Genomic DNA, 24,954 nt, shown 5'->3' with positions numbered 1-24,954 from the left:
GGGAGGACATCGGGAAAGAGGGGTAAAATATGGTAGTAGTTTCCCAGCCAAAACGGGAGAGTTGACAGGTATGCTCTATGCCAGGGGTGGGCAACCTTTGAGACATGGAGTGTAATGAGTGTGTGGCACTATCAGCAAATAAAATTGGAGTGTAAATTGTTAGGGAAGTGGAGGTGTAAATGGACACAAATTAAGTATTATATCACGATCGATCGCCAAGTATATGCACACAAAGACAGGACTGAAACGAGTCTTGATCACATGGGTGGACAAGTCAAGCCTCATCTGACAATGTGAAATATGGGAAATCTGATCTATAATGTGTGTTCACAAATGTGAGAAATGTTTGATTATGCACCAGTGAACTGAAGCCATTTGAATGTCTAGCATTACCTGAACCACTCCATGTGTCTTCAGTTCAAGTTCTTTTTAGGGTGTGTTGGGTCTGCAGGACTGATGGTTGCTAAGATCCTGCGGCGCGTGCGTCTGTGAATGTCAAGCGATGTGTGCAGCTCAGTCCATCAGTCCCGCAGCAGGGTTGAGATCCAGACCCAAACCAACTGTGAGTATACGTGCGTCTTGATTCGTTAGGTCAAACAAAACGAAAGATGATTTGATCATTGGTGTGTTTACACGATGCTCTAATGTGATAAAGGACGTTATAAACGACGCGCAAGCAGCTCTTAAACATGCACGTTCGCCTTTATTATATCCACTTTCATTTAGTTGGTAAACGTTTGGCTTCAAGAAGCAACATAGTACTAACACGATACAGTGCGCAACTCTTAAGACATTTTGGTGGATACACATGTGGGACTGGAATGTGTGAGTCTTTTATTTCCCACCAGACCAGACCGCGTTTACTGGCGGGTCCCAGTTTGTTCCCCGTTTGTTCCCCGGGCAACAGGCCACCAACAGTCGCTCCAGCTCTCCAAACGTGTGTTTCAGCATAACAAACGAGCTAAAACCGAATAAAACATGAATGAACGACCCTTTAATTAGTTTTAAAATGATACATTCACTACACTACAGTTTGTTGGGTAAAAGTTATATTACAGAGGCTGTAATGTTGGGAAGTGCAGTTTCATGTTGTGTTTTTTGACTTGCGTGTTGTAGGTGATGGACGTTAGAAGCCACGGAGAAGCTGATGACACAGATGATCTCCTCTGTGCTGGTCTGAATGCTTGTCTTAGACTTTTACTCTGATTCTGGATCAGTCTTGTCGGTGTGGGTGGAGGTGCATGCGCTTTAACTGAGCTTTAACTGAGCTTTAAAGGAGCCTGTCTATATACAAAGAACTGACGCTGTTGTTTAAGGTGCAGCGACTTCTAAATATAATCACACATTATTTTGATCCCAGATACCTCTGTGTTAACGTTCCATATTAACACTGTGTACTGCAGTAGTTCATGGGTTATAATCTGACCAATCACAACAGCAATGGAGTGTCTTTTCAGTCTTTCATTTTGATGTTAGTTTCTGCCTGTTCTCTGTTCTCAGATGGTGTTGAAGAGGTGACCAGTGGTTTCTGTCTGGACCCAGCTGCTCTCTGCAGAGACCACTGCGATCTCCTGCTTGACGCCATCGATGATCAGCTCAGTAGGCTGCAGGTCAGATGGGAGGCCACTCACAATATTTCTTCCTTTCTGTTTCTTCATTGAAAAACTGCATTTCCAGCAGTTAAATGAGTAAATGTTGACGTTGTGTAACACTTCACAAAGTCACTGGCTCAACACTACAGTGATAACGCAGCTGAAGTGTTGGGAACCAGCGTGCAGACATATTCACGTGTGTCTGGCTCACGCACACCTGGCACACCTGGTGAAGGCCTTGCTTGTCCAGTAAGGAAATAACACGATGTCTCTGGTTCCTAAAACTGGGACTAACCCCGTGACCTCCATAACAAAATGATAAAAGACATTTCTTTCAGGCAAAAGATCATTTGTTTGATCAGTTATATTAATACAAGGATGCTTTTGTGGGGTCTTATATCCCTGATTTGTGCCATATAGATACAAGCAGAGAATATGATCATTTGTTACCGCCCGGTCTAGGTCAGACGGTAACAGAGTGTAATTAATGAAACGGCTCGTTGAACGACGTTAAAGGAGGAACGGACAACGACTTAACCAATTCAAAATGATGTGTATTTGACATGTAAAGACAAAAGATGAAACAAGCATGGGCTTAGCACCGCTGACTTCAGGTAGGCCACGCTGAAAAAGGGAAAACAAACGACAAAACGACAAAACAAGCAGCGGCCTACCCTACCTGGTGCTAAGCACTTTTTGAAATTATAACAACAACATACAAGGAAACACTACATAATTGACACACAGTTCGTCACACACACAAACAAGGGCAGTATGACCACTCTTAACATCCGTAGCTGATGTATAACAATCTCTAAACATCCGTAGCTGATGTATAACAATCTCTAAACATCCGTTAGCTGATGTATAACAATCTCTAAACATCCGTTAGCTGATGTATAACAATCTCTAAACATCCGTTAGCTGATGTATAACAATCTCTAAACATCCGTTAGCTGATGTATAACAATCTCTAAACATCCGTTAGCTGATGTATAACAAGGGAGAACAAGACGAGGAGAGGCTGCCACACTCTCCTCTCGTCTGCACTTCCAGGAAGCCTTTTGTAGCGGTTGTCAGGCACCGCCCAGAACCATGTGACTTCGTTATCCCGGGTGCACCTGAAAGAAATCACAACTCCACACATTCCACAACTCATCACGCTCCCGTAGACATTATATCAGGACCTAACACAGGACCTAACACCCCCTCCCATAAAATGTGGCTTCCAAAACAAAGGAACCACAAAACAAAACAGAAAAACCAACAAACACCTGCAGAATCAGCACCGGGACAGGGCATCCGCGACCACATTGTCTCTACCTTTCTTGTGCTTAATAACAAGATTAAAACCTTGTACTATCAGAGACCATCTCATCAAACGATGATTCTTATTCGCCATGGTGTTTAAAAATGTAAGGGGGTTATGGTCTGTAAAAACAATCACAGGTACTGAACTTCCACCTACATAGACCTCGAAGTGTTGTAAAGCGAGGAGCAACGCCAAAGCCTCCTTCTCCACAGTGCTGTAAGCTAGTTGGTGCTTTAAAAACTTTTTTGAATAATAACAAATCGGATGATCTAAGCCCTGTTCATCCTCTTGCATAAGGACAGCACCGGCGCCCGTATGGCTAGCATCCACCTCCAGCTTAAAAGGCCGTAAATGATTCGGAGTCACAAGAACAGGTGTGCTGCACAACAGGGTTTTAACTAAATCGAAAGCTCGCTGACACTCCAGTGACCACACAAAAACAGCAGTTTTACCAAGCATGTTGGTAAGAGGCACTACAATCGTGGAGAAGTTCCGACAAAAACAACGATAAAACCCCGCCATACCCAAAAATCGTCGTAGTTGCCGTTTATCCTGAGGAACAGGGAAATCGACAATAGCCTGAACCTTGGCATCCAGGGGACGGACTTTGCCATTTCCGACCAGTTTCCCCAGATAGATCACCTCACTGCGACCAAACTCACATTTCTCCAGATTTAAAACCAAAGAAGCGTCTCGTAGCTTCTTAAAAACAGTGTCTAACGCCGTCAAATGTTCCACCCAGGTGGATGAAAAGACCACCACATCATCGAGGTATACCTCACAATTTGGTACATCACCCAACACCATAAGCATAAGCCGCTGAAACGTAGCAGGAGCATTCCTCAAGCCGAAAGGCATCACCGTGTACTGCAAAAACTGATCTGGAGTAGCAAAAGCGGAGATGACCGACGCTCTTTTCGTTAACGGGACCTGCCAATATCCCTTTAGTAGGTCTAATTTACTAACGTATGTAGCTGTGCCGATTTTATCAATGCAGTCTTCCATACGAGGGATCGGAAACGAATCAGGTGTAGTGATGGCATTAATCTTCCGGTAGTCGGTACAAAATCTAAACGAACCGTCAGGTTTGGGTACCAGAATGCAAGGCGAACACCACGGACTAACGCTGGGAATGGCGAAATGGTTCTCCAACAAATACTTCGTTTCTTTTGCCATCTGCGACCGCTTTTGAGGGTTAACACGGTACGGATGTTGACAGACAGGTAAGTGCTCTCCCACGTCGATATCATGCTGTAACAATGTGGTGCGTAGAGGTACATCAACGAACAACGTAGGATAATTCCGAATTAACTCACTCAGGTCGTGCTGTGCTGTGCTGGGCAACTCTACCAACTTCTCAGAGAGATGAAGGAGAGCCTCGGAGTTCGGAAGCCTGGCACAAGGCAAACAGTTACGACCCAAATGCAAGTTATCCTGTTCGGGTGCATACTCCACGGACACAGTGAGAGAAACTGAAGACGGATCAGTGGATGAAACGGAGACTGATGGAACTGTCTGATCTGGACGCGTGTCCTCCGATCGGTCATAATACGCCTTCAGCATGTTGATATGACATAACCGAGTCTTCTTACCTCGGTCAGGAGTGGCAATGACATAATTGGTAGCTGACAGTTTGGACTGAATGACATATGGACCAGAAAACCGCGCTCGAAGAGAAGAACCACCCATAGGTAATAGTGCAAGCACTCGCTCGCCGACCTTAAATTCACGACTCACCGCCTTCTTGTCAAACCTGCGTTTCATCGCCACCTGCGACTCACACAAGTTGTTCTTTGCCACCTTACGAACAAGACACAGACGATCTCGAAGACGCTTAACGTAGTCACATACAGAAGTGGCCTGAGGTCGAGGAGTAGCCAACCACTGCTCATACAACACTAAAAGAGGCCCCCGTACACAACGACCAAAAAGCAGAGTGTTTGGACTAAAACCAAGAGACTCCTGCACTGAATCACGAACTGCAAACAAAAGTAAGGGTACGCCTTCGTCCCAATCCTTCTCAGATTCCAAGCAATAGGTCCGTAACATGTTTTTAAAAGTCTGATGGAACCGCTCTAATGCACCTTGTGACTCGGGATGGTACGCACTAGAAAACTGGTGAGTCACTCCTAATTCCTGGGTCACCTGAGAAAAGAGACGAGACGTGAAATTGGTACCCTGATCGGATTGTATACAAACCGGTAAACCAAAAGTGGAGAAGAACTTAATCAATGCTTTTACTATGGCCTTTGAGCGAAGTGAACGAAGGGGAATGGCTTCAGGATAGCGTGTGGCCGCGCACATGAGTGTAAAAAGATAGCGATGTCCAGCACGAGTTTTCGGTAAAGGACCGACACAGTCTATCAGGACCCTCTCAAATGGCTCACCCACTGCAGGAATGGGGCACAACGGAGCCGGGGAAATAACCTGGTTTGGTTTACCAACTATTTGGCACACTTTGCAAGTACGGCAATACTTCGCCACATCACCAGCAACTGACGGCCAGAAGAAATGCTGCAAAACACGCTGTGTGGTTTTTCGAATGCCTAAGTGGCCTGCCAAAGGATGATCATGGGCCAGAGATAAAATGTGTGAACGATACCTACGTGGAACCACTACCTGTGTTATCGACTCATGCCCTTCTCTAGGGGAAACCCAACTTCGTAATAAAACCCCATCCTGAAGGAAGTACGTGTTCTGATACCCCGACGACAAGCTCGAGTTGTTAACACGATCAAAACAAGCTGTTAACGTTTGGTCTGTGTTTTGTGCTTTAATCAAATCAGCCCGTGACAACAGGTCAGGAACCGAGGTCTCAGCATGAGAGTACGTAGGCTGGGCGTGTGATGACGTCACCCCAGCAGGTGTAATAACTGGGTGCTCCACAGGAGAGGCAGAATCAAGTGTGTCAACAGGTTTATCCAACTCAGACAACTTAGACATAAAAGTGTCCCGTAATGGAACCTCACCGAGTTTGGCAGCCTGTGCCCGAGTCAACACACAAGCGGGAAAATACTCAGGAGTGTCTAAAGCAACGTCAGTAATAGGCTGTTCGACAACCTCCGGAACCAACACAACACCACCCGCTATGTCGTTTCCTAATATAAACGAAACACCGCTTACCGGTAATTCCGAGCAAACCGCGACCTTGACTATTCCCGTGAATGTTGCTGCCTCTAAAAACATTGTATGGAGGGGGAACCGTAAAACTCCAAGCTCAACTCCCTTAATGAGTACATCCGTGCCACAGTACGACTCCTCAGAAAATGGCAGTACAGACTTTAAAATCAACGACACTGATGCACCCGTATCTCTCAACCCCTTTATAGGTCGTTTCTGCTCACTCATCTCCGACAAAGACACACATCCCTCAAAAATAAACGGTTGAAACGCGGGGTCCACGTCAGGAACAGAGGGAACAACCGAAGGTACTCTACTCACAGCGTTCACTTTCTTGATCGCGCCTGGATTTCGCAACGCCTTACGCTTCAACACTGGACAAGCGGCGATTACATGTCCTGGTGCATGACAGTAAAAACACTGCCTAGTGTCTCTAGCCGCTTCCGACGGTGATGAAGACGTAACTGTATCACTCTTAACACCTCGATTTGGAGGCGTGCACCTGTTGCGAGACGAAGGAGAAAACACGGTTTTATGTGTTAGGACAAACTCATCAGCGGAAGTGGCCGCCACCGCCACGCTACAGGCTTTCTGTTCGTTTAAATAAATCACCACATTCTCAGGAAGACAATTCTTGAACTCCTCGATCAGGATTAACTCCTTTAACTGCTCAAACGTTGTGACGTTACTGGCAGTACACCATTTCTCGAATAATAAAGTCTTCTCCCTTGCAAATTCAGTGTATGTCTGGTTGGGGTTCTTTACTAAGCCTCTAAAAGTTTGTCGGTACCAACTCATAGGCCCTCAGCACAGCTGCTTTTACCAGGTCATAATCCATGCTCTGTGTTAGTGTGAGAGAGGAACATGCCTCCTGAGCCTTCCCAGTTAGTTTGCACTGCAGCATAAGAGACCACAGGTCCTTGGGCCACAGAAGCGTTGTTGCAATCCGTTCAAAGATGGAAAAATATGCATCAACCTCCTGTTCCCTAAACGCAGGTACTAAACTGATCTGTCGACTAACATCAAAAGACGCAGGGGCGGCGGTAGAACGAGGCAAGTTTACCATTACATCTCGTGGCGCCCTTGGGGAGCACATATGAGGCTCTGGGGAACTTCCAGGAATAGGAATAGGAATAGGACTGCCTGCAGCTGACGGAGCGGTCTTACGTGGCAACGGAACAGGTCGCTCAGCTTCCATAGCCAGCCGCTTCAATGCAACTTCCTTATCCGCCTCGATCTGTAAAGCTCGAACCCGTAACAACTCAGCCTCACGCTCCTGTCGCTTTATCTCCAACTCCAGTTCCTTTAACTTGATCGCAAGTATGGGATCGGTTGCGGAGACACCCAACACAGAGTCCACCTGTGCACTACCTACCCGTTCACCGGCGTCATCCGCCTCGGACTCACCCGGTAGCGGAAGCAAACCAGCAGCTGGTACACTCGGACTGCCCCCACGATCAGGCAAAATGCCATCGCGCACAAGACCATGCTCCAAAGCCTGCTTAACGTCTCTCTTTGAGGCATCCCACGGAACGTCCACATGAAAAAACTCAGCAATGAGAAGGAGGTCCGCCTTCCGGCACCTGTCAAATTGCTCCAGGGTGGGAAACAACGAAAACTCCGTTAAGTCAAAATGCGCCATACCCAACACACTAACACACACCACCCCACCGCCACAAAAAAGAACACCAACCAGACGAACGAACCAAACACAAAAGAAAACCGGGGAAAAAGAAACCAAAGCCACGAAGAACAAAACGGAGGACGAGCCCCCAATTGTTACCGCCCGGTCTAGGTCAGACGGTAACAGAGTGTAATTAATGAAACGGCTCGTTGAACGACGTTAAAGGAGGAACGGACAACGACTTAACCAATTCAAAATGATGTGTATTTGACATGTAAAGACAAAAGATGAAACAAGCATGGGCTTAGCACCGCTGACTTCAGGTAGGCCACGCTGAAAAAGGGAAAACAAACGACAAAACGACAAAACAAGCAGCGGCCTACCCTACCTGGTGCTAAGCACTTTTTGAAATTATAACAACAACATACAAGGAAACACTACATAATTGACACACAGTTCGTCACACACACAAACAAGGGCAGTATGACCACTCTTAACATCCGTAGCTGATGTATAACAATCTCTAAACATCCGTAGCTGATGTATAACAATCTCTAAACATCCGTTAGCTGATGTATAACAATCTCTAAACATCCGTTAGCTGATGTATAACAATCTCTAAACATCCGTTAGCTGATGTATAACAATCTCTAAACATCCGTTAGCTGATGTATAACAATCTCTAAACATCCGTTAGCTGATGTATAACAATCTCTAAACATCCGTTAGCTGATGTATAACAATCTCTAAACATCCGTTAGCTGATGTATAACAAGGGAGAACAAGACGAGGAGAGGCTGCCACACTCTCCTCTCGTCTGCACTTCCAGGAAGCCTTTTGTAGCGGTTGTCAGGCACCGCCCAGAACCATGTGACTTCGTTATCCCGGGTGCACCTGAAAGAAATCACAACTCCACACATTCCACAACTCATCACGCTCCCGTAGACATTATATCAGGACCTAACACAGGACCTAACATCATTTAACCAGCAAATGTGTTAAAATTACCTTGTACACCTGCAAAAAAAGCATGAATGTGCAGTGGGTGAGAATGAGGATATTTACTGCAAAAGTTAAATTTCTAAATTTAGTCTAAATTTCTGTTGTGTCCCTAGACTCATAGTCATGGCCGACCAAATGGAGGGAACGGCAAGACGGAGAACGTTCTCCACTCAGGTAGACTCAAGGTCTCTCAGGATCACGTTAGCAGATGGCGGTGGGCGTGGCCTGTGATCTGTGGGCGTGGTCTGTGATCTGTGGGCATGTCATTGGGACCAGTACCACGCTCATCACGTTTTCTCATGCTCTCACCTGTCTCACACCTGATTCAGCTCATTGAGCAGGTATAGAACTCATCAACCTTCATGAGATGAGTGAGAATACAAAAATACACTGAGCTTGAGATCCAAGGACTCGGACTGGGAACCAGTGCCTTTCACTGGGTGTCAATTCTGCAGACTGTCCAGAATCTGGATACTTGAAAATTTTTAATTTTAATTGGATTTTTTTTCCTCTGATTTTTGAAAATAAATATAATCTAAATCATTTTAGGATGATGCCCAAATTCAATATTTGTTTTAGGATATAGCACATGTGGTCTTTTTTATATCTTTAAAATTATTTTCAGTGCACCTCAGAAGCAGTAAGTCTATGATTAAAGACTCTGTCCTGAGCACCACGCCCCCTCCCACTGGCAACACTACCTCCACGCCCAACGAGTCAAACTCTGACCTCCCGGACACTTCCACAGGTAAAACAGGCCGATAATGGTCCCGTCCCAGGGTGCAGTGCCTCCTGTAACGCCGAACCGTTGCCTGTTTCCCTGCCGTTACAGAGGTCACTATAAACATAGTGGAGCGAGGTGGCCAGCAAGAACGGGGCAGTGATCGTGTTCGCCTCTTTACTGCCCCCTCCTGGCAGACACTGGGAGCTGCAGGACCCGGCGGCTCGAAGACTGAGCAGTGTCTTTGGAGACTGGAACGACTGCTGGGAACTACCATTGGGGTGTGTGTGTGTGTGTGTGTGTGTGTGTGTGTGTGTGTGTGTGTGTGTGTGTGTGCGTGCGTGTGCGTGCGTGTGCGCGCACGTGTGTGTGTGTGTGTGTGTGTGTGTGTGTGTGTGTGTGTGTGTGTGTGTGTGTGCGCGCACGTGTGTGTGTGTGTGTGTGTGTGTGTGTGTGTGTGTGTGTGTGTGTGTGTGTGTGTGCGTGCATGCGTGTGTGATTTCATCATTACGTTAAGACATTACAATATTTGTTATATTATTTATGTATGACACATTTCATAATTTTTTTTTCATTTTATATTATTATGTATTTTAAAAGTGAAAGGTGAGGCAGATTATAGGCCCCGCCCCCCTGAGGGACGAACACAACACAACAACAGGACAACTGCCGCTGTGGACGGGGGCGACCGGCATGGGGGGCCGCCGTAATGTGACAATAACAAACAGTACAACAGTATAACAAAGCTAAAATAGCATCTTTAATAGGTAACAGGGGAAGAGGAGGAAGAGGACGAGGAAGAGGAGGAGAGCGTGTGCACTGAAGACTTCAGCTCAAGATTCAGAGATGTGATGCTGGACGTTCCAGTGCCACGTTCAACTGGAACAGGTATGCTGACCTCAGATCAGTTTCCAGTGACCATATAGATTAGGTCGATGGGGATGGGGGTGGGGTGGGAACTGGTCTCAGTTCAGCATAAGGAAACGAGCTTCTGCCCAGGATTCAAATGACCTACAGGCCTGTTGTGGGACGATACTCATTTGAGTGTCCACAGATGTAATGGAGAAGTCTTAAAAGACTGGAGAGATTTTAATTATAATGAGTTGAACTGACAGGAATCAACCAGTAGGAGGCAGCAGAGCTTTATGTACGTACCTTCTGAACTGGACCTTTATGAAATCATGATTTTCATTTAAAAGGGTGCAACAATCTCTTTAAAAATGTTGGGTTTTTTGTCAGTGGGGGACCGTAGGGGCACAGTTAATGTATTTGAGTTAACTCAAAGTCGAGTTAATGTAACTGTTATTCTTGATGGTTCTGTCCTAAGCCACGGACAGTCTGGGCAGTGATACTGTACGCGTTACTGAAGCCCAGATGGCAGGATATCTGAGCACAACACACAACCCCAGTAGGCATTCTTCACAAACGCCCAAACCCAGACCCCTAGCAGGTAGCTCCTGGCTTCATCTGTGAGCCAGACCTTCTCTGAGCTGTTTCTGTCATTAAAATGAAGTAGATTTACTCATATTCACAGTGTCAGACAACAATAATATAGAGTAAAAATATACAGTGCATCAGAATAAACCATTTTCAGTGCTGTAGACGTAGGTACTGTGTTCATATAGATCTCTGAGCTTCTGTAGTTCCTCTGAGGAGGACAGACTTGTTCACCACAGACAGCGATCTGGACTCGCTGCACACAGAACCGGTACTATGGCATATTCAGCATACGCTGAACAACAAGACAGATGCTGTGTATAGTCTTGTGTTTGCTTTGGCATTAAAAGGCAGTGAAATTGTGAATTGCTTCAGAAAATGCAAAATGCATGAATATAATCACAATGCAACTGAAACTGTAGACAAGCAGCGTGTGTCTGGGTTTGAGGGACCAGTTGTGTGGTTCTGACTCACTGTAACGACCTCCATGGTAGGCAGTGTGACCTCTGACCTGAGTGAGTGCTACATTCTTGTGGAAGTTATATATGACATGTTTTATGAATCTGGATATGAGTTTACGAGCGTGAATGGCAGTGAAACCTCTCTGCTTGTGTGACGTTACAGCGTGGGAAGGTCAGAACGGATCCTGTGATGAAGGACAAACACTCAGGTAATAATAATAAATAATAATAATCTTTATTTGTATAGCACCTTTCATACGTACATGCAACTCAATGTGCTTTACAGTATAAATAAAAGAAACATAAAAAGGAGAAGACAAAAAGGAAATGTTAGAAGAAATTAAAGTAAAATAACATAAAATGTAAAAAAGTAAAGTAAACAATTGTGACGCTGTGGTGCTGGAGGAAGCAGGAGGCACGACACGCGTCTTTCAGTGAACATTCAACGTTTAATCAACACACAAACACGCAAAGTCCAGCACGAGCGGAGCAAGCACGCTGACGCGATGCTTGCATGGGCATGAACTTTAGACAAAGACAAGCACTAGACACCGCGCTAACGCACATTAAATAGGTGAATTACACAGACCCACGTGACCTCGAGACAAGGCACAGGTGTAACCACGAACACGCTCACAAACAACCCACACCCACGGAAGTACAAACATGGACATAACGACACGCAGAAACATAGCGGCACGCCCACAGGGAAGGGTCCGGAGCTGTTCCGTAACAACAATATAATAAAAAAGTAAAGTAAATAAAACTAAAGTAAATATAAGAAGATAACAATAAAATATTAAAATTAAAGATAAAAAGAAATAATTAAATAAAGTGACAAATTATAAAATAATAGACTAGAGTTTCTTAACTAAAAGCAGATCTAAACAGAAATGTTTTGAGACTGTTCTTGAAACTATTCAGGGATGAAATGCCTCTGAGCTCTTCAGGAAGAGAATTCCAGAGCTTTGGGCCATAGTGGCTAAAAGCACCCTCGCCAATCTTTAATCGGCATCTAGGAATCACCAGTAGATTACTGTTTGAAGACCTCAGAGACCTGACTGGAACATATCTAACCATCATTTCACTGAGGTAAAGAGGGGCAAGACCATGAAGACATTTAAAAACCATGACTAGAACCTTAAAATCTATCCTAAAGCTGACAGGTAACCAGTGCAGTGAGTGGAGTGCAGGTGTAATATGATCTCTCTTTCTCCTGTGGGTCAGAACCCTTGAAGCCGCATTCTGAACTCTCTGTAGGTGCGAAATAGAGCTCTTTGGAAGAGCAGACAGAACAGCGTTACAATAATCTAGCCTTGATGTGATAAATGCATGGACAAGTTTTTCACTGTCAGCAGGAGAGAGCATATCTCGGACCTTAGCAATGTTTCGAAGGTGAAAATAAGCTGTCTTGTATGTAGTCATGATGTGTGATTTGAAGCTGAGCTCATTATCAAAGGTGACGCCCAGGTTCTTAACACATTTTCTGGCATTCAGATTCATTTGATTTAAATATTTAAACATCATTTCTTTGTGAATCACTGCCAAAAACAAGAACTTCTGTCTTCTGTTTATTTAATTGCAGAAAATTTTCAGACATCCATGTCTGTATATCATCTATGCAGTCAAACAGTGAGCAAATTGATTTTAGGGCCTTAGGTTCTAGAGAAATGTAAAGTTGAGTGTCATCTGCATATTGATGATAACTAATACCATGTTTATTAATGATATGTGGTAACGGAAGCATATATAGGTTGAATAGTAACGGCCCAAGAATTGATCCTTGGGGGACGCCACAAGTTATTTTTTGACGTGTGGAGGAAGAGGTACCTAATGCTACATAGTAATCACGCCCAGTTAGGTACGATCTAAACCAGTCTAAGACTAAGCCACTAAGGCCTACCCAGCTCTGTAGTCGATCAAGAAGAATTTCATGATGAACCGTGTCAAAAGCGGTGCTTAAATCCAGCAGAAAAAGGACTGAGAGTTTGCCTGCATCCGTATTCAATCTCAAGTCATTTACTACCTTAACTAGGGCTGTTTCAGTGCTGTGGAGAGCTCTGAAACCAGATTGAAAAGTGTCATTTATTTGATTTACTTTTACATAATCATTCAACTGGATTGACACAACTTTTTTTAATGACTTTGCTAAGAAAGGAAAGGTTAGATATAGGTCGATAATTATTGAGAATTGTGGGATCAAGATTTCTGTTCTTTAATAGTGGTTTAACCATTGCTGTTTTTAAAAAGTTAGGGAATTCACCCAATTGCAGAGACTGATTAACAATCGTTAGAACTTCATTTGCTAATGAGCTCAGAACCTGCTTGAAAAAGCATGTAGGTAAAGGGTCCAGTTCACAAGTAGAGGATTTTAGTGATGAGATCACATCAAGTAGTGTTGTCAACTTCTTGGAAATAAGACATATTAAAGTTAGGCTGAGTAACTGATATAAGGGTTGATAGTCTATTAGTGCTTGTTGCTATGTTCTGCCTTATACTAGTAATCTTGTCCCTAAAAAATATTGCAAACTCATCACATTTTTCAACTGAAACAGTCTCAGGGAAGAAACAGGAGGTGGGGTTTACTAGCTGATCTATACTTCTGAACAAGACAGCCGAGTTATTATTTGATGAATTAATTAAGGTAGAGAAATAGTTTTTCCTTGCTGATTTCACTTCACTGTTGTAATTGTGCAATGTTGTTTTATAAATATCAAAATGTACTTGCAATTCTGACCTTCACCAACGTCTCTCAGCCTGCCTACAATCTTGCCTAAATTTTACAATAGAAGGAGTGTAGATTAAACAGTGTGAATCTAATGTTATCAGACAAACTTGGGATACAAACTAAATCAATGAAAGTAAATCCAAAATATTGATTCTCTCTGTTTCTCTCTTTCTTTGCTCTTTCGTTCTGTGTGTGTGTGTGTGTGTGTGTGTGTGTGTGTGTGTGTTAGCTCTGATGAAGGGCAGGTTATAAGACTCGGTAGAAAGCTGAAAACTCCAACCAGAATTCAGCGAAAGAAGAAAAGGATCCAAAGCGAGAGGAACAACTACAGCCCAACTCCACCCTCTACATCCACTCCACCCTCTACATCCCCTCCACCCTCTACATCCCCTCCACCCTCTACACCTTCTCCACCCTCTACATCCCCTCCACCCTCTACACCCACTCCACCCTCTACACCCACTCCACCCTCTACACCTTCTCCACCCTCTACACCCACTCCACCCTCTACACCCACTCCACCCTCTACACCTTCTCCACCCTCTCCACCCCCGTCACCCTCTGCAGCTGTGAGACACCGCCCGTCTTACACAGGCACTAGAGAACAGGTATCTAGTGACGTCTTTACTTTGGTCTCATTTTCCTGTTCATATTTAATAAATTTTAGTAATGTTGTGTGTGTGTGTGTGTGTGTGTGTGTGTGTGTGTGTGTGTGTGTGGTGGTTAGCCATGTTCGGTGAGGTGTGTGTGGTGGTTAGCCATGTTCGGTGAGGTGTGTGTGGTGGTTAGTCGTGTTCGGTGAGGTGTGTGTGTGTTGTGGTGTTCGGTGAGGTGTGTGTGTGGTGATAAGCCGTGTTCGGTGAGGTGTGTGTGTGTGTGGTGGTAAGTCGTGTTCGGTGAGGTGTGTGTGGTAGTAAGCCGTGTTCGGAGAGGTGTGTGTGGTCGTAAGCCGTGTTTGGTGAGGTGTGTAGTGGTGTTCGGTGAGGTGTGTGTGGTAGTAAGCCATGTTCGGTGAGGTGTGTGTGTGTTGTGATAAGCTGTGTTCGGTGAGGTGTGTGTGTGTGGTGGTAAGCCGTGTTTGGTGAGGTGTGTAGTGGTGTTCGGTGAGGTGTGTGTGGTAGTAAGCCATGTTCGGTGAGGTGTGTGTGTGTGTGTGTGTGTGTGTGTGTGTGTGTGTGTGTGTGGTAGTAAGCCATGTTCGGTGAGGTGTGTGTGTGTTGTGATGTCTCTCCCCAGGCTGCTGGTCAGATGGTACAGACAATGAGCGCAGAGCTGGAGCAGACAGACAGAGAACGACACACTCTACACGTCTGCTTGTCTCACTGCAGCGCACACACTCACACACTCTGGTACACAATCACACACTCTGGTACACACACACACACTCTGGTACACACACTCACACATCACACACTCCGGTACACACTCACACACTCCGGTACACACTCACACACTCTGGTACACACACTCACACACTCTGGTACACACACACACACACATCACACACTCCGATACACACTCACACACTCTGGTACACACACTCACACATCACACACTCCGGTACACACTCACACACTCCGGTACACACTCACACACACACTGCAGTACACATTCACACACTCCGGTACACATTCACACACTCCAGTACAAACTCACACACTCTGGTACACAATCACACACTCCGGTACACACACACACACTGCAGTACACACTCACACATTCCAGTACACACTCCGGTACACACTCCGGTACACACTCCGGTACACACTCACACACTCTGGTACACACTCACACTCCAGTACACACTCCGGTACACACTCACACATTCCAGTACACACTCACACACTCCGGTACACACTCACACATTCCGGTACACACTCACACACTCCGGTACACACTCACACCTTCCAGTACACACTCACACCTTCCAGTACACACTCACACACTCCGGTATACACTCACACACTCTGGTACACTCTCACACACTCCGGTACACACTCCGGTACACACTCACATACTCCGGTACACACTCACACACTCCGGTACACACCAGTCCCTGTATGATTGCTCTCATCACACTTTAGAATATCATGCACAATGGAACAGAAGAGCTGACCATCTCGTGTGTGTGTGTGTGTGTGTGTGTGTGTGTGTGTGTGTGTGTGTGTGTGTGCTGTAGGAGTGATCAGCACACACTCCAGACTCAGAGGGACGTGTGTGTTACGGACACCAGAACTCTACGAGACAACCAGGCCGCCCTCCAGAAACACACAACCACTAGTTACCATGACGTCAGCCCTCACAGAACCACCCGTTACTATGACACCAGCCCTCCTTCAACTGGATGTTACCATAACGACAGCCATCACAGGGTAACACAATTCAGCTTCATTCACTTTGTACAGACACCAAGATATCCATGGCAACAGTCCCAGTGAGTCACACTGCCCCCTGGTGGCAGAAACATCCAGGTTCATCTACCTTGACGTGCATTCAGCTCCTCATGTAGAATTAGATACAACTGACTACTTGAAATCTCAGTAGGTCGTTTACATTTGAAAACTCCACTACAGGAGCAGATCTTACTATAGGGTTAGACTATAGACAGTACGGAAAAAATAAATAAAAACACAGTTCTTACATTTCTTTGATTTCTTTGATTTTAACTTTCACTTTTAAACAGGATTTATGTAAAGATAAGTGACTGGTGGCTAGTTGACAGTTCATAAAAACTCTAAAACTATTTTCACCATCTCTTCACCGTCTGGCCTTTCCTCTGTCCCTCTATCATATCCTCATGTCTCAGTGTGTAACGAGTAGATGTGTGTCAGAGCTGGAGAGGGAGGAGATGGATCGATTGGTAGACAGTGCCAAATCAGAGCTCTTCTCAGAACAACGGCGATTCAGACACACACTGGAATCCCTACAAGAGGTACCATCTGAGGCCAGTCTGAGATGATTTATGATCTTTTATTGAATGGTCGAATAAACAAGTTATTATTGTCTAAAAACTATAACTGACACTATAACTGACACTATAACATTCACATGTTCTCATACATCCTTCTCTCTCCTAGACAGTTGACATTTCTTTTACACATTACTGCATACCTTTTCTAGTCACACACATTCTTGATCTCTCTCTCTCTCTCTCTCTCTCTCTCTCTCTCTCTCTCTCTCTCTCTCTCTCTCTCTCTCTCTCAGAGGCTAGAGGAGGTGACCCAGGACTTGGAGCAGAAGGAGGAGGTCAACAGAAAGCTAAGAGAAAGATGTTCTCGTCTGGAGGAGGAGTTGTCAACAGCTAGCAAACACAGAGAAGAGCCACAGGAAGTTCGTTTTCTCTCTCTCTCTTTTATCTCATCTCTGTCTCTGTTTCTCTGTGGATGTCTTACTGTCTCCGGTTCTCTCTCCATCTTTACTGTTTTTGTCTGTCTGACTGTCTCCTTCTTTCTTATGTTTCTTTCATTTTTTTTGTTTGTCTCTGTTCTGTATCAATTCTTCGACCCGTTTGCTCATGTCCAGTCTGTGTTCGTGTTCCCTGGTGCGTGTTGAGCAGGTGGATCTAGACAGAAGGGTAAGGGCCCTGGAGACCACTGTAGCCCAGAAGGAGCTGCTTGTGTTGGTCATGCAGGAGGAGAAGAACTCCCTTGAGAAGAAGATCAGGGCCCTCCAGGAGGAGCACAGCGCTAAGCTGACGGAGGAGCTCACACACATGCAAAAAAAGCAGGTCATTAGATGTTCTGGAATTGTGTCACATGCTGTGTAAAAATCCAAATGGCTGAATTGTTTACCAGGGGACTGAAAGACAGATGTAATGAGTTAAGAGAGTCCTGTACATGTCCTGTGTGTCTCAGGAGCAGGACATTGAGCGGCTACAGGTCCAGTGGACACAGGCCCGTGAGCGTGACATGGAGCTGGTACTATACAGACAGATCACAGGCCATCACTCCACACTGCATGGTGGTGTGTGTGGTAATAGTTAAACGTGTGCTTGCGTGTGTGTGTCAAGGTCCATCGTCAGGCACACGAGGCGACAGCAGCGGCCCTCAGAGACCAGACTCTCACACACACACGCAACACTGACTCCTTGCACAACTGCATCCAGGTCAGAGGTCACACATATGACATAATTGATTGATTGATTGATTGATTGATTTATTTATTTATATAGTGCTTTACAACAACCAGCTAAGATGACCAAAGCACTTTACAATAAAATTACATTAAATATACAGTAAAATACATCAGAAAATGCATACATCAGAGAGTAATGTCAGAGAATTTCAGGTCAGAATTTAATGGAAGATCTAAGGGGAGGTTATTCCAAAGTCGGGGTGCAGCCACTGAAAAAGCCCGATCACCCCAACGCTTAGATCTAGTTCTCGGAACGTCTAATAAAAGACGACTCGATGACCTCAAAGATCTCTCGTGTACAGGAAAACTTAAGAGATCAGATAAGTACAGTGGGGCCAATCCGTTCAACGCTTTAAAGACAAACATCAATATTTTAAAATTAATTCTATATTGAACAGGAAGCCAATGCAAATTAAACAAAACAGGTGTAATATGTTCACGTCTGGCCGGGGTTGTTAGTTAAGAGACGCGCAGCTGCGTTCTGGACGAGCTGAAGTTGTCTCAGAGAAGATCGATGAACACCAATATAAAGGCCGTTGCAATAGTCAAGTCTGGAACTAATGAAAGCATGAATTACCTTCTCTAAATCAGTGTGATCTACGAAAGATTTGACTTTGGCCAGCAGGCGCAAATTATAAAAACTGGATTTAACTACAGAATTAATTTGTTTATCAAAGTTGAGTTCCTGATCAAATAATACCCCAAGATTTCTGACACTAGTATTTAACTTAAAAGGCAAACCACTGAAGTCTATGGCAGTAGCATCACCAAATAGAATACATTCAGTTTTTTGTTGATTCAGAAACAAAAAGTTATGACTTAGCCACTGTTTAACATCAGTTACACAATTGATAAATGATAGCATCGGATTTATCACATGTGGTTTTTGAGCCAGGTAGATCTGCAAGTCATCTGCATAACAATGAAAAGATACATTACAGTGGGGAAAATAAGTATTTAGTCAGTCACCAATTGTGCAAGTTCTCCCACTTAAAAAGATGAGAGAGGCCTGTAATTGACATCATAGGTAGACCTCAACTATGAGAGACAAAATGTGAAAAAAAAATTGAGAAAATCATTTTGTCTGACTTTTAAAGAATTTATTTGCAAATAATGGTGGAAAATAAGTATTTGGTCACCTACAAACAAGCAAGATTTCTGGCTGTAACTTCTTTTTTAAAAGGCTCCTCTTTCCCCCACTCATTACCTGTATTAATGGCACCTATTTGAAGTCGTTAACAGTATAAAAGACACCTGCCCACAACCTCAAACAGTCACACTCCAAACTCCACTATGGTGAAGACGAAAGAGCTGTCGGAGGACACCAGAAACCGAATTGTAGGCTGGGAAGACTGAATCTGCAATAGGCAAGCAGCTTGGTGTGAAGAAATCTACTGTGGGAGCAATAATCAGAAAATGGAAGACCTACAAGACCACTACTAATCTCCCTCGATCTGGGACTCCACGCAAGATCTCAGCCCGTGGGGTCAAAATGATCACAAGAACGGTGAGGAAAAATCCCAGAACCACAAGGGGGGATCTAGTGAATGACCTGCAGAAAGCTGGGACCAACGTTACAAAGGCTACCATCAGCAACACACTACGACACCAGGGACTCAGATCTTGCAGTGCCAGACGTGTCCCCCTGCTTAAGCCAGGCACGTCTGATGTTTGCTAGAGAGCATTTGGATGTTCCAGAAGAGTATTGGGAGAATGTCATATGGTCAGATGAAACCAAAGTAGAACTATTTGGTAAAAACACAACTCGTCGTGTTTGGAGGACAGTGAATGCTGAGTTGCATCCAAAGAACACCATACCAACTGTCAAGCATGGGGGTGGTAACATCATGCTTTGGGGCTGTTTCTCTGCAAAGGGACCAGGACGACTGGTCCATGTACATGAAAGAATGAATGGGGCCATGTATTGTGAGATTTTTGGTGCAAACCTCCTTCCATCAGCAAGGGCAATGAAGATGAAACGTGAGGAGATCTGCATGGAGGAATGGGCCAACATACCAGCAACAGTGTGTGCCAACCTTGTGAAGACTTACAGAAAACGTTTGACCTCTGTCATTGCCAACAGAGGATATACAACAAAGTATTGAGATGAACTTTTGTTATTGACCAAATACTTATTTTCCACCATTATTTGCAAATAAATTCTTTAAAAGTCAGAAAAAATGATTTTCTCAATTTTTTTTTCACATTTTGTCTCTCATAGTTGAGGTCTACCTATGATGTCAATTACAGGCCTCTCTCATCTTTTTAAGTGGGAGAACTTGCACAATTGGTGACTGACTAAATACTTATTTTCCGCACTGTATGTGCAGATATAACCTCCCCAAGTGGCAACATATATAAGGAAAACAGGAGGGGACCAAGGATAGAACCTTGAGGAACTCCACATGACAGAGGTGCACACAAAGAAGAGGCATTATTTATCATAACAGAGAACGTTCTATCGTTCAAATAGGACGTGAACCACTTCAAAGCGGTGCCACGAATACCGACGACGTGCTCCAAGCGAGATAGAAGAATAGAATGGTCCACCGTATCAAACGCTGCTGTTCGGTCCAGCAAAACCAGGATCACAGGATATCTACTATCTACGGACATAGCGATATCATTGTGAATTTTCAGCAGAGCAGTCTCAGTGCTGTGCCTTGATTTAAAACCTGATTGGAATTTTTCAAAAATATCATTTGATTGTAAAAAGGCCTGCACTTGTATAAAAACTATTTTCTCTAAGAGTTTTGAAAGATAAGATAAATGAGAAATTGGTCTAAAATTGGATAAAACTGAGGGATCTAAGTGTGGCTTTTTAAGAGAAGGCTTGACAATAGCGGGAAAATGCTCTCTCTCCCTCTCTCTCTCTCTCTCTCTCTCTCTCTCTCTCTCTCTCTCTCTCTCCCTCCCTTTGTTTCTCTTCATGTCCCTCTTTTTTCTGTCTAATCTCCCAGATTAAGGAACAGGAGGTATCAAGACTACAAGAGTCTCTAGAGCAGCAGCAGGAGTTGCTCAGGAGGCAAGAGGAGGAACTGAAGCTAAAGACTGAGGAGCAGGTTACCACCATCCCATAATAATCTCCCCCCTCACCTCTCACACTAGTCAGCTCCGGCAGTAACTCCCCCTGGCTGATGCAGTCATGCTGCTGGGCTCAGATCAACATCACTCCATGATCAGTCATCAGTGGACACGGACTCACCTGCCTCTCTGATGTACCTGTGCAGGTTACCATGGCGGTGGAGCAGGAGCAGAGGAAGTGGGAGAGGCAGAGGGCGGAGTCTCTCAGAGAGCAGCGTGGGATACTGGAGGAGCGAGTGCAGGAGGTGGAGAGGAGGAGGAGAGCGGAGGTAGAGTGTGAGAGGAGGTGTGCTCTCTCTCTGCAGAATAAAGCCCTGGAGTTGCAGAAGGTAAGGAGAACCACACTTCCCTGCCCCTCTGAGCGTCCTGTACCCCCGTAAGCAGTTCTACTGTCCCGCTGTAATGCATGTAGTACATCACTGCAATAACTAACGCAATGATCTGATTCACTGAGCGCTCTTCCTTGAGCAGTGACACAGCTACCAACAGATCTGACATTAGAGGACGACACTACACATTAGAGGACAACTCTACACTCTTTATATGTCAGATTCTATTATGTCATTATGAATTTTAGTATTATTGGTTTTTCTGTTTATTGATTGATTTCTTTTTGCTTTCCCTCTTTCTCTCACTCTTTCTCTCCTTCTCTTTCTCAGCATGTAGACGAGTTGAAAAGGGCTCTGTGGGACGAGCAGCAGGTAGTGTTAGGTAGACCCGCACCCGCCTACAGCAGGTAGTGTTAGGTAGACCCGCACCCGCCTACAGCAGGTAGTGTTAGATAGACACGCACCCGCTTACAGCAGGTAGTGTTAGGTAGACCCGCACCCGCCTACAGCAGGTAGTGTTAGGTAGACCCGCACCCGCCTACAGCAGGTAGTGTTAGGTAGACCCGCACCCGCCTACAGCAGGTAGTGTTAGGTAGACCCGCACCCGCCTACAGCAGGTAATGTTAGGTAGACACGCACCCGCCTACAGCAGGTAGTGTTAGGTAGACATGCCTACAGCAGGTAGTGTTCGGGAGATCCACCTACAGCAGGTAGTGTTAGATAGACCCGCACCCGCCTACAGCAGGTAGTGTTAGGTAGACACGCCTACAGTAGGAGGAGTTAGGGAGACCCACCTACAGTAGGAGGAGTTAGGGATCAGGTCACTCCCCCCAGCACACTGGCTTTACTTTCTACGTGCCTTCTGAATAGCATGTGGCGTGAATACAGAGCCCTGTTCCCTAAATGTGGGACGGGTCAGGACTTAAACTGGTGCTACACCATTCAAACACTTCAATCAGCACCTGTGTGTCATAACCTGTGTATCATAAACAAGACAATACTCCCATATTCCTTGATAAACACAAGCTGAAACACTGAACCGTTTGCACTAAAACAATCTGCCACCAATTTAGCACCAGTATCTTCCCCAGCCACATCAACCCACCTGTCCTGACTCTGGTGTCTCCTGTGCTGGTGTGTATGACGTGAACAGAAGGCGGAGAGCACGACCGTGCTCCTAAATCAGAGCTTGAAGCAGTCAGAGTGGGAGATCCGAGACCTGAGAGCAGTGCTTGCAGAGTCTGAGCGGGTCCACAAGGGGGCAGCAGGGAGGCAGGAGCAACAGAGCAGGAGCTGGGCTCAGGATATTCTCATGGAATGTGTGTGGCTACAGGAGCTGCTGACAGCCAATGGCATGCCTGCACACACCAAGCCCCTTCCACCCAGGTAAATATATACCTGTGTATGTGTGTTAATGACCGTCCTTGTCTTTAACGTTGTAGTGAGAGTGTGCTAACCCTAACCCTGGCACTACATTAGGTACACAAGTCATTATACCTACACTGAACACATTAGACACGGCTCTTTTCTAAATGCCTTTCGTAAGTGTGTAAATACACAGTGCAGCTCATCATTTGGTTTGCACTATATCACTTCTACCCTGTTCAAATGCTAAATGTAAATGTGCCATATTTTGTCAATTGTGATTTTTTTCACCGCAATCGAAATTTGTCCTCCTCTTTTAACCCATTTGTGCAGTTAGAACACACACACACACACACACACACACACACACACACACTAGTGATTACTAGGGGGCTGTGGATCACACGTGCCCAGAGAGGTGGGCAGCCCTAGCCCAGCACCCGGGGAGCAGTTGGGGTTAGGTGCCTTGCTCAAGGGCACCTCAGTCATGGCCTCAGGTCTTGGAATCGAACCCATGACCCTCCGGTCACAAGACCAGTTCCCTATCACAAGACCATGACTGCCCCTTAACCGTACAAGTCTTGTTTCTCTGCTCTTGCCGTCACTTGCCGCCCTAGTAATCACTAGTGTGTGTGTGTGTGTTCTAACTGCACAGGTGGGTTAAAAGCGGAGGACAAATTTCGATTGCGGTGTAAAAAATCACAATTGACAAAATATGGCACATTTACATTTTATTTACAAATGTTTGCCAACTGTGATGAGCTAAAATTACTAGCACATCCTTCTGACTTTTGTTTTACAGGAAGCGTGCGGCTACAGGAGTCGATTTTGATGATGAAGATGATGCGTAATCTCTTCATGCTGATGAAATAACATGAAATGTTCCAGTTTTAATCCACCAACACTATCACTGTTACTAATGGGTATTTTTAAGTGGATAATATTAACAATACAAATGTTTTTTAAATCTTTATGGAACTATTGTAATGAATTATGAAGGTCGTATGATTTTAAGAATGGCATTTCTGAAATAAATATTCTATTTTAATTTCCTAAAAGAGTGATTTGTTTTGTTATGTATAAAATTTAAAACGAGTGCCTACATCAGTTCATCACAAGAGTATGGAATAAACCATTAAAAGTGAAGTTTGGTACTGCATAAAGTTGAAACGGATAAAACAATTCCAAAGATAAATAACCATATGCACATTTATATCTTAGAAAATATGAAATTCTATCAAGGTACTAAAGGATACTGTACAAGAAAATATAATACACAAGTTTTTAGAAAGGTCATTTTCATTGTTTGAATGGGGAGTGCAGAAACCAGCTTTTCTTTGCAAGCACATTCTTTAATCTGCTTTAATCTTAATCTGTTTTAACATAACTCCCTGACCTTATGTGTACCACTGCATACTACCTGCACGTGGCCAGGTCTACTAATGTAGACCTACCAATGTAGACCTACACAAAGCAACAAGAAAGTGCAAGAAAGTATTTACGTGTTGCTCGGTAACATAAGTTTGTGAAACTTTTTGTAATGACAAAGTTTAATAAACATATCACAGTCTTCTGGCATTTATTATGCTCCTGTTAACTAAGAAATGGCGCTTGTAGAACTGTTGAAATGAAGCGTGATTTCAACTGAAATTGCAGCCGTGCTGACAGGGGCGGACTGGGGAGAAAAAGTGGCCCGGGAGTTCCTGACAGACTGGCCCACTAAAATATATATATATATATATATATATATATATATATATATATATATATATATATATGTGTGTATATATACTGTATATGAATCTATACATGGTACGTAGTGTATATGTGTAACGCTGGGACAGAAGCAGCAGGAGACAGAGGCTGAGGGTGACCGGGTGTGCTCTGTGTGGTTGTGGGCGTGCGTGTGACCGAGGGAGTGTGTGTAGGCGCCCTCTGGCGACCTCCAGGCCGACCTACCGTGACAATATGTCAGCTTTTATTGTCATAGGGACAATATTACTTCCAGCAATAATATGATTACAAAGCCACATATTGGTATATCA

At 44.6% G+C, this 24,954-nt stretch overlaps 1 protein-coding gene across 15 annotated transcripts; it reads left to right on the top strand.

Moving 5' to 3' along the window:
* The first annotated feature begins 9 nt into the window (after positions 1-9).
* Positions 10-23,978, top strand: LOC143491120 (uncharacterized). Of its 15 annotated transcripts, XM_076989844.1 has the most exons (24): positions 10-335; positions 418-562; positions 1,117-1,174; positions 1,501-1,610; positions 8,764-8,824; positions 9,276-9,398; positions 9,483-9,652; positions 10,139-10,259; positions 10,699-10,821; positions 11,433-11,478; positions 14,227-14,605; positions 14,725-14,769; positions 15,234-15,346; positions 16,177-16,369; positions 16,804-16,929; positions 17,211-17,327; positions 17,554-17,724; positions 17,852-17,914; positions 18,007-18,102; positions 21,092-21,193; positions 21,362-21,544; positions 21,875-21,916; positions 22,698-22,930; positions 23,712-23,978. In XM_076989844.1, exons 2-24 carry the CDS (start codon positions 503-505, stop codon positions 23,758-23,760), a joined length of 2,784 nt encoding a protein of 927 aa, XP_076845959.1. In that variant the 5' UTR covers positions 10-335; positions 418-502; the 3' UTR covers positions 23,761-23,978. The 15 variants fall into 15 exon arrangements, 13 of the variants coding, with proteins under 13 accessions (XP_076845959.1, XP_076845965.1, XP_076845963.1 ...); XM_076989850.1 differs by lacking the exon at positions 9,276-9,398 and having other exon boundaries at positions 17,202-17,327; positions 23,712-23,970; XM_076989848.1 differs by lacking the exon at positions 18,007-18,102 and having other exon boundaries at positions 17,202-17,327; positions 23,712-23,970.
* Positions 23,979-24,954: the final 976 nt, after the last annotated feature.

Source organism: Brachyhypopomus gauderio, unplaced genomic scaffold, assembly GCF_052324685.1.
Source record: "Brachyhypopomus gauderio isolate BG-103 unplaced genomic scaffold, BGAUD_0.2 sc71, whole genome shotgun sequence".
Classification (NCBI taxonomy): domain Eukaryota; kingdom Metazoa; phylum Chordata; class Actinopteri; order Gymnotiformes; family Hypopomidae; genus Brachyhypopomus; species Brachyhypopomus gauderio.
Note: the sequence above shows the minus strand (reverse complement) of the source record. Positions and strands in the feature narration are given on the sequence as shown.

Bases quoted from the DNA above. Each gene is read 5' to 3' on its own strand.
- LOC143491120 (XM_076989843.1), top strand. From the start codon at position 503: ATGTGTGCAGCTCAGTCCATCAGTCCCGCAGCAGGGTTGAGATCCAGA. The intron at 563-1,116 runs GTGAGTATACGT...TGCGTGTTGTAG, and splicing joins GATCCAGACCCAAACCAACT to GTGATGGACGTTAGAAGCCA. The intron at 16,370-16,803 runs GTAACACAATTC...CTCATGTCTCAG, and splicing joins ATAACGACAGCCATCACAGG to TGTGTAACGAGTAGATGTGT.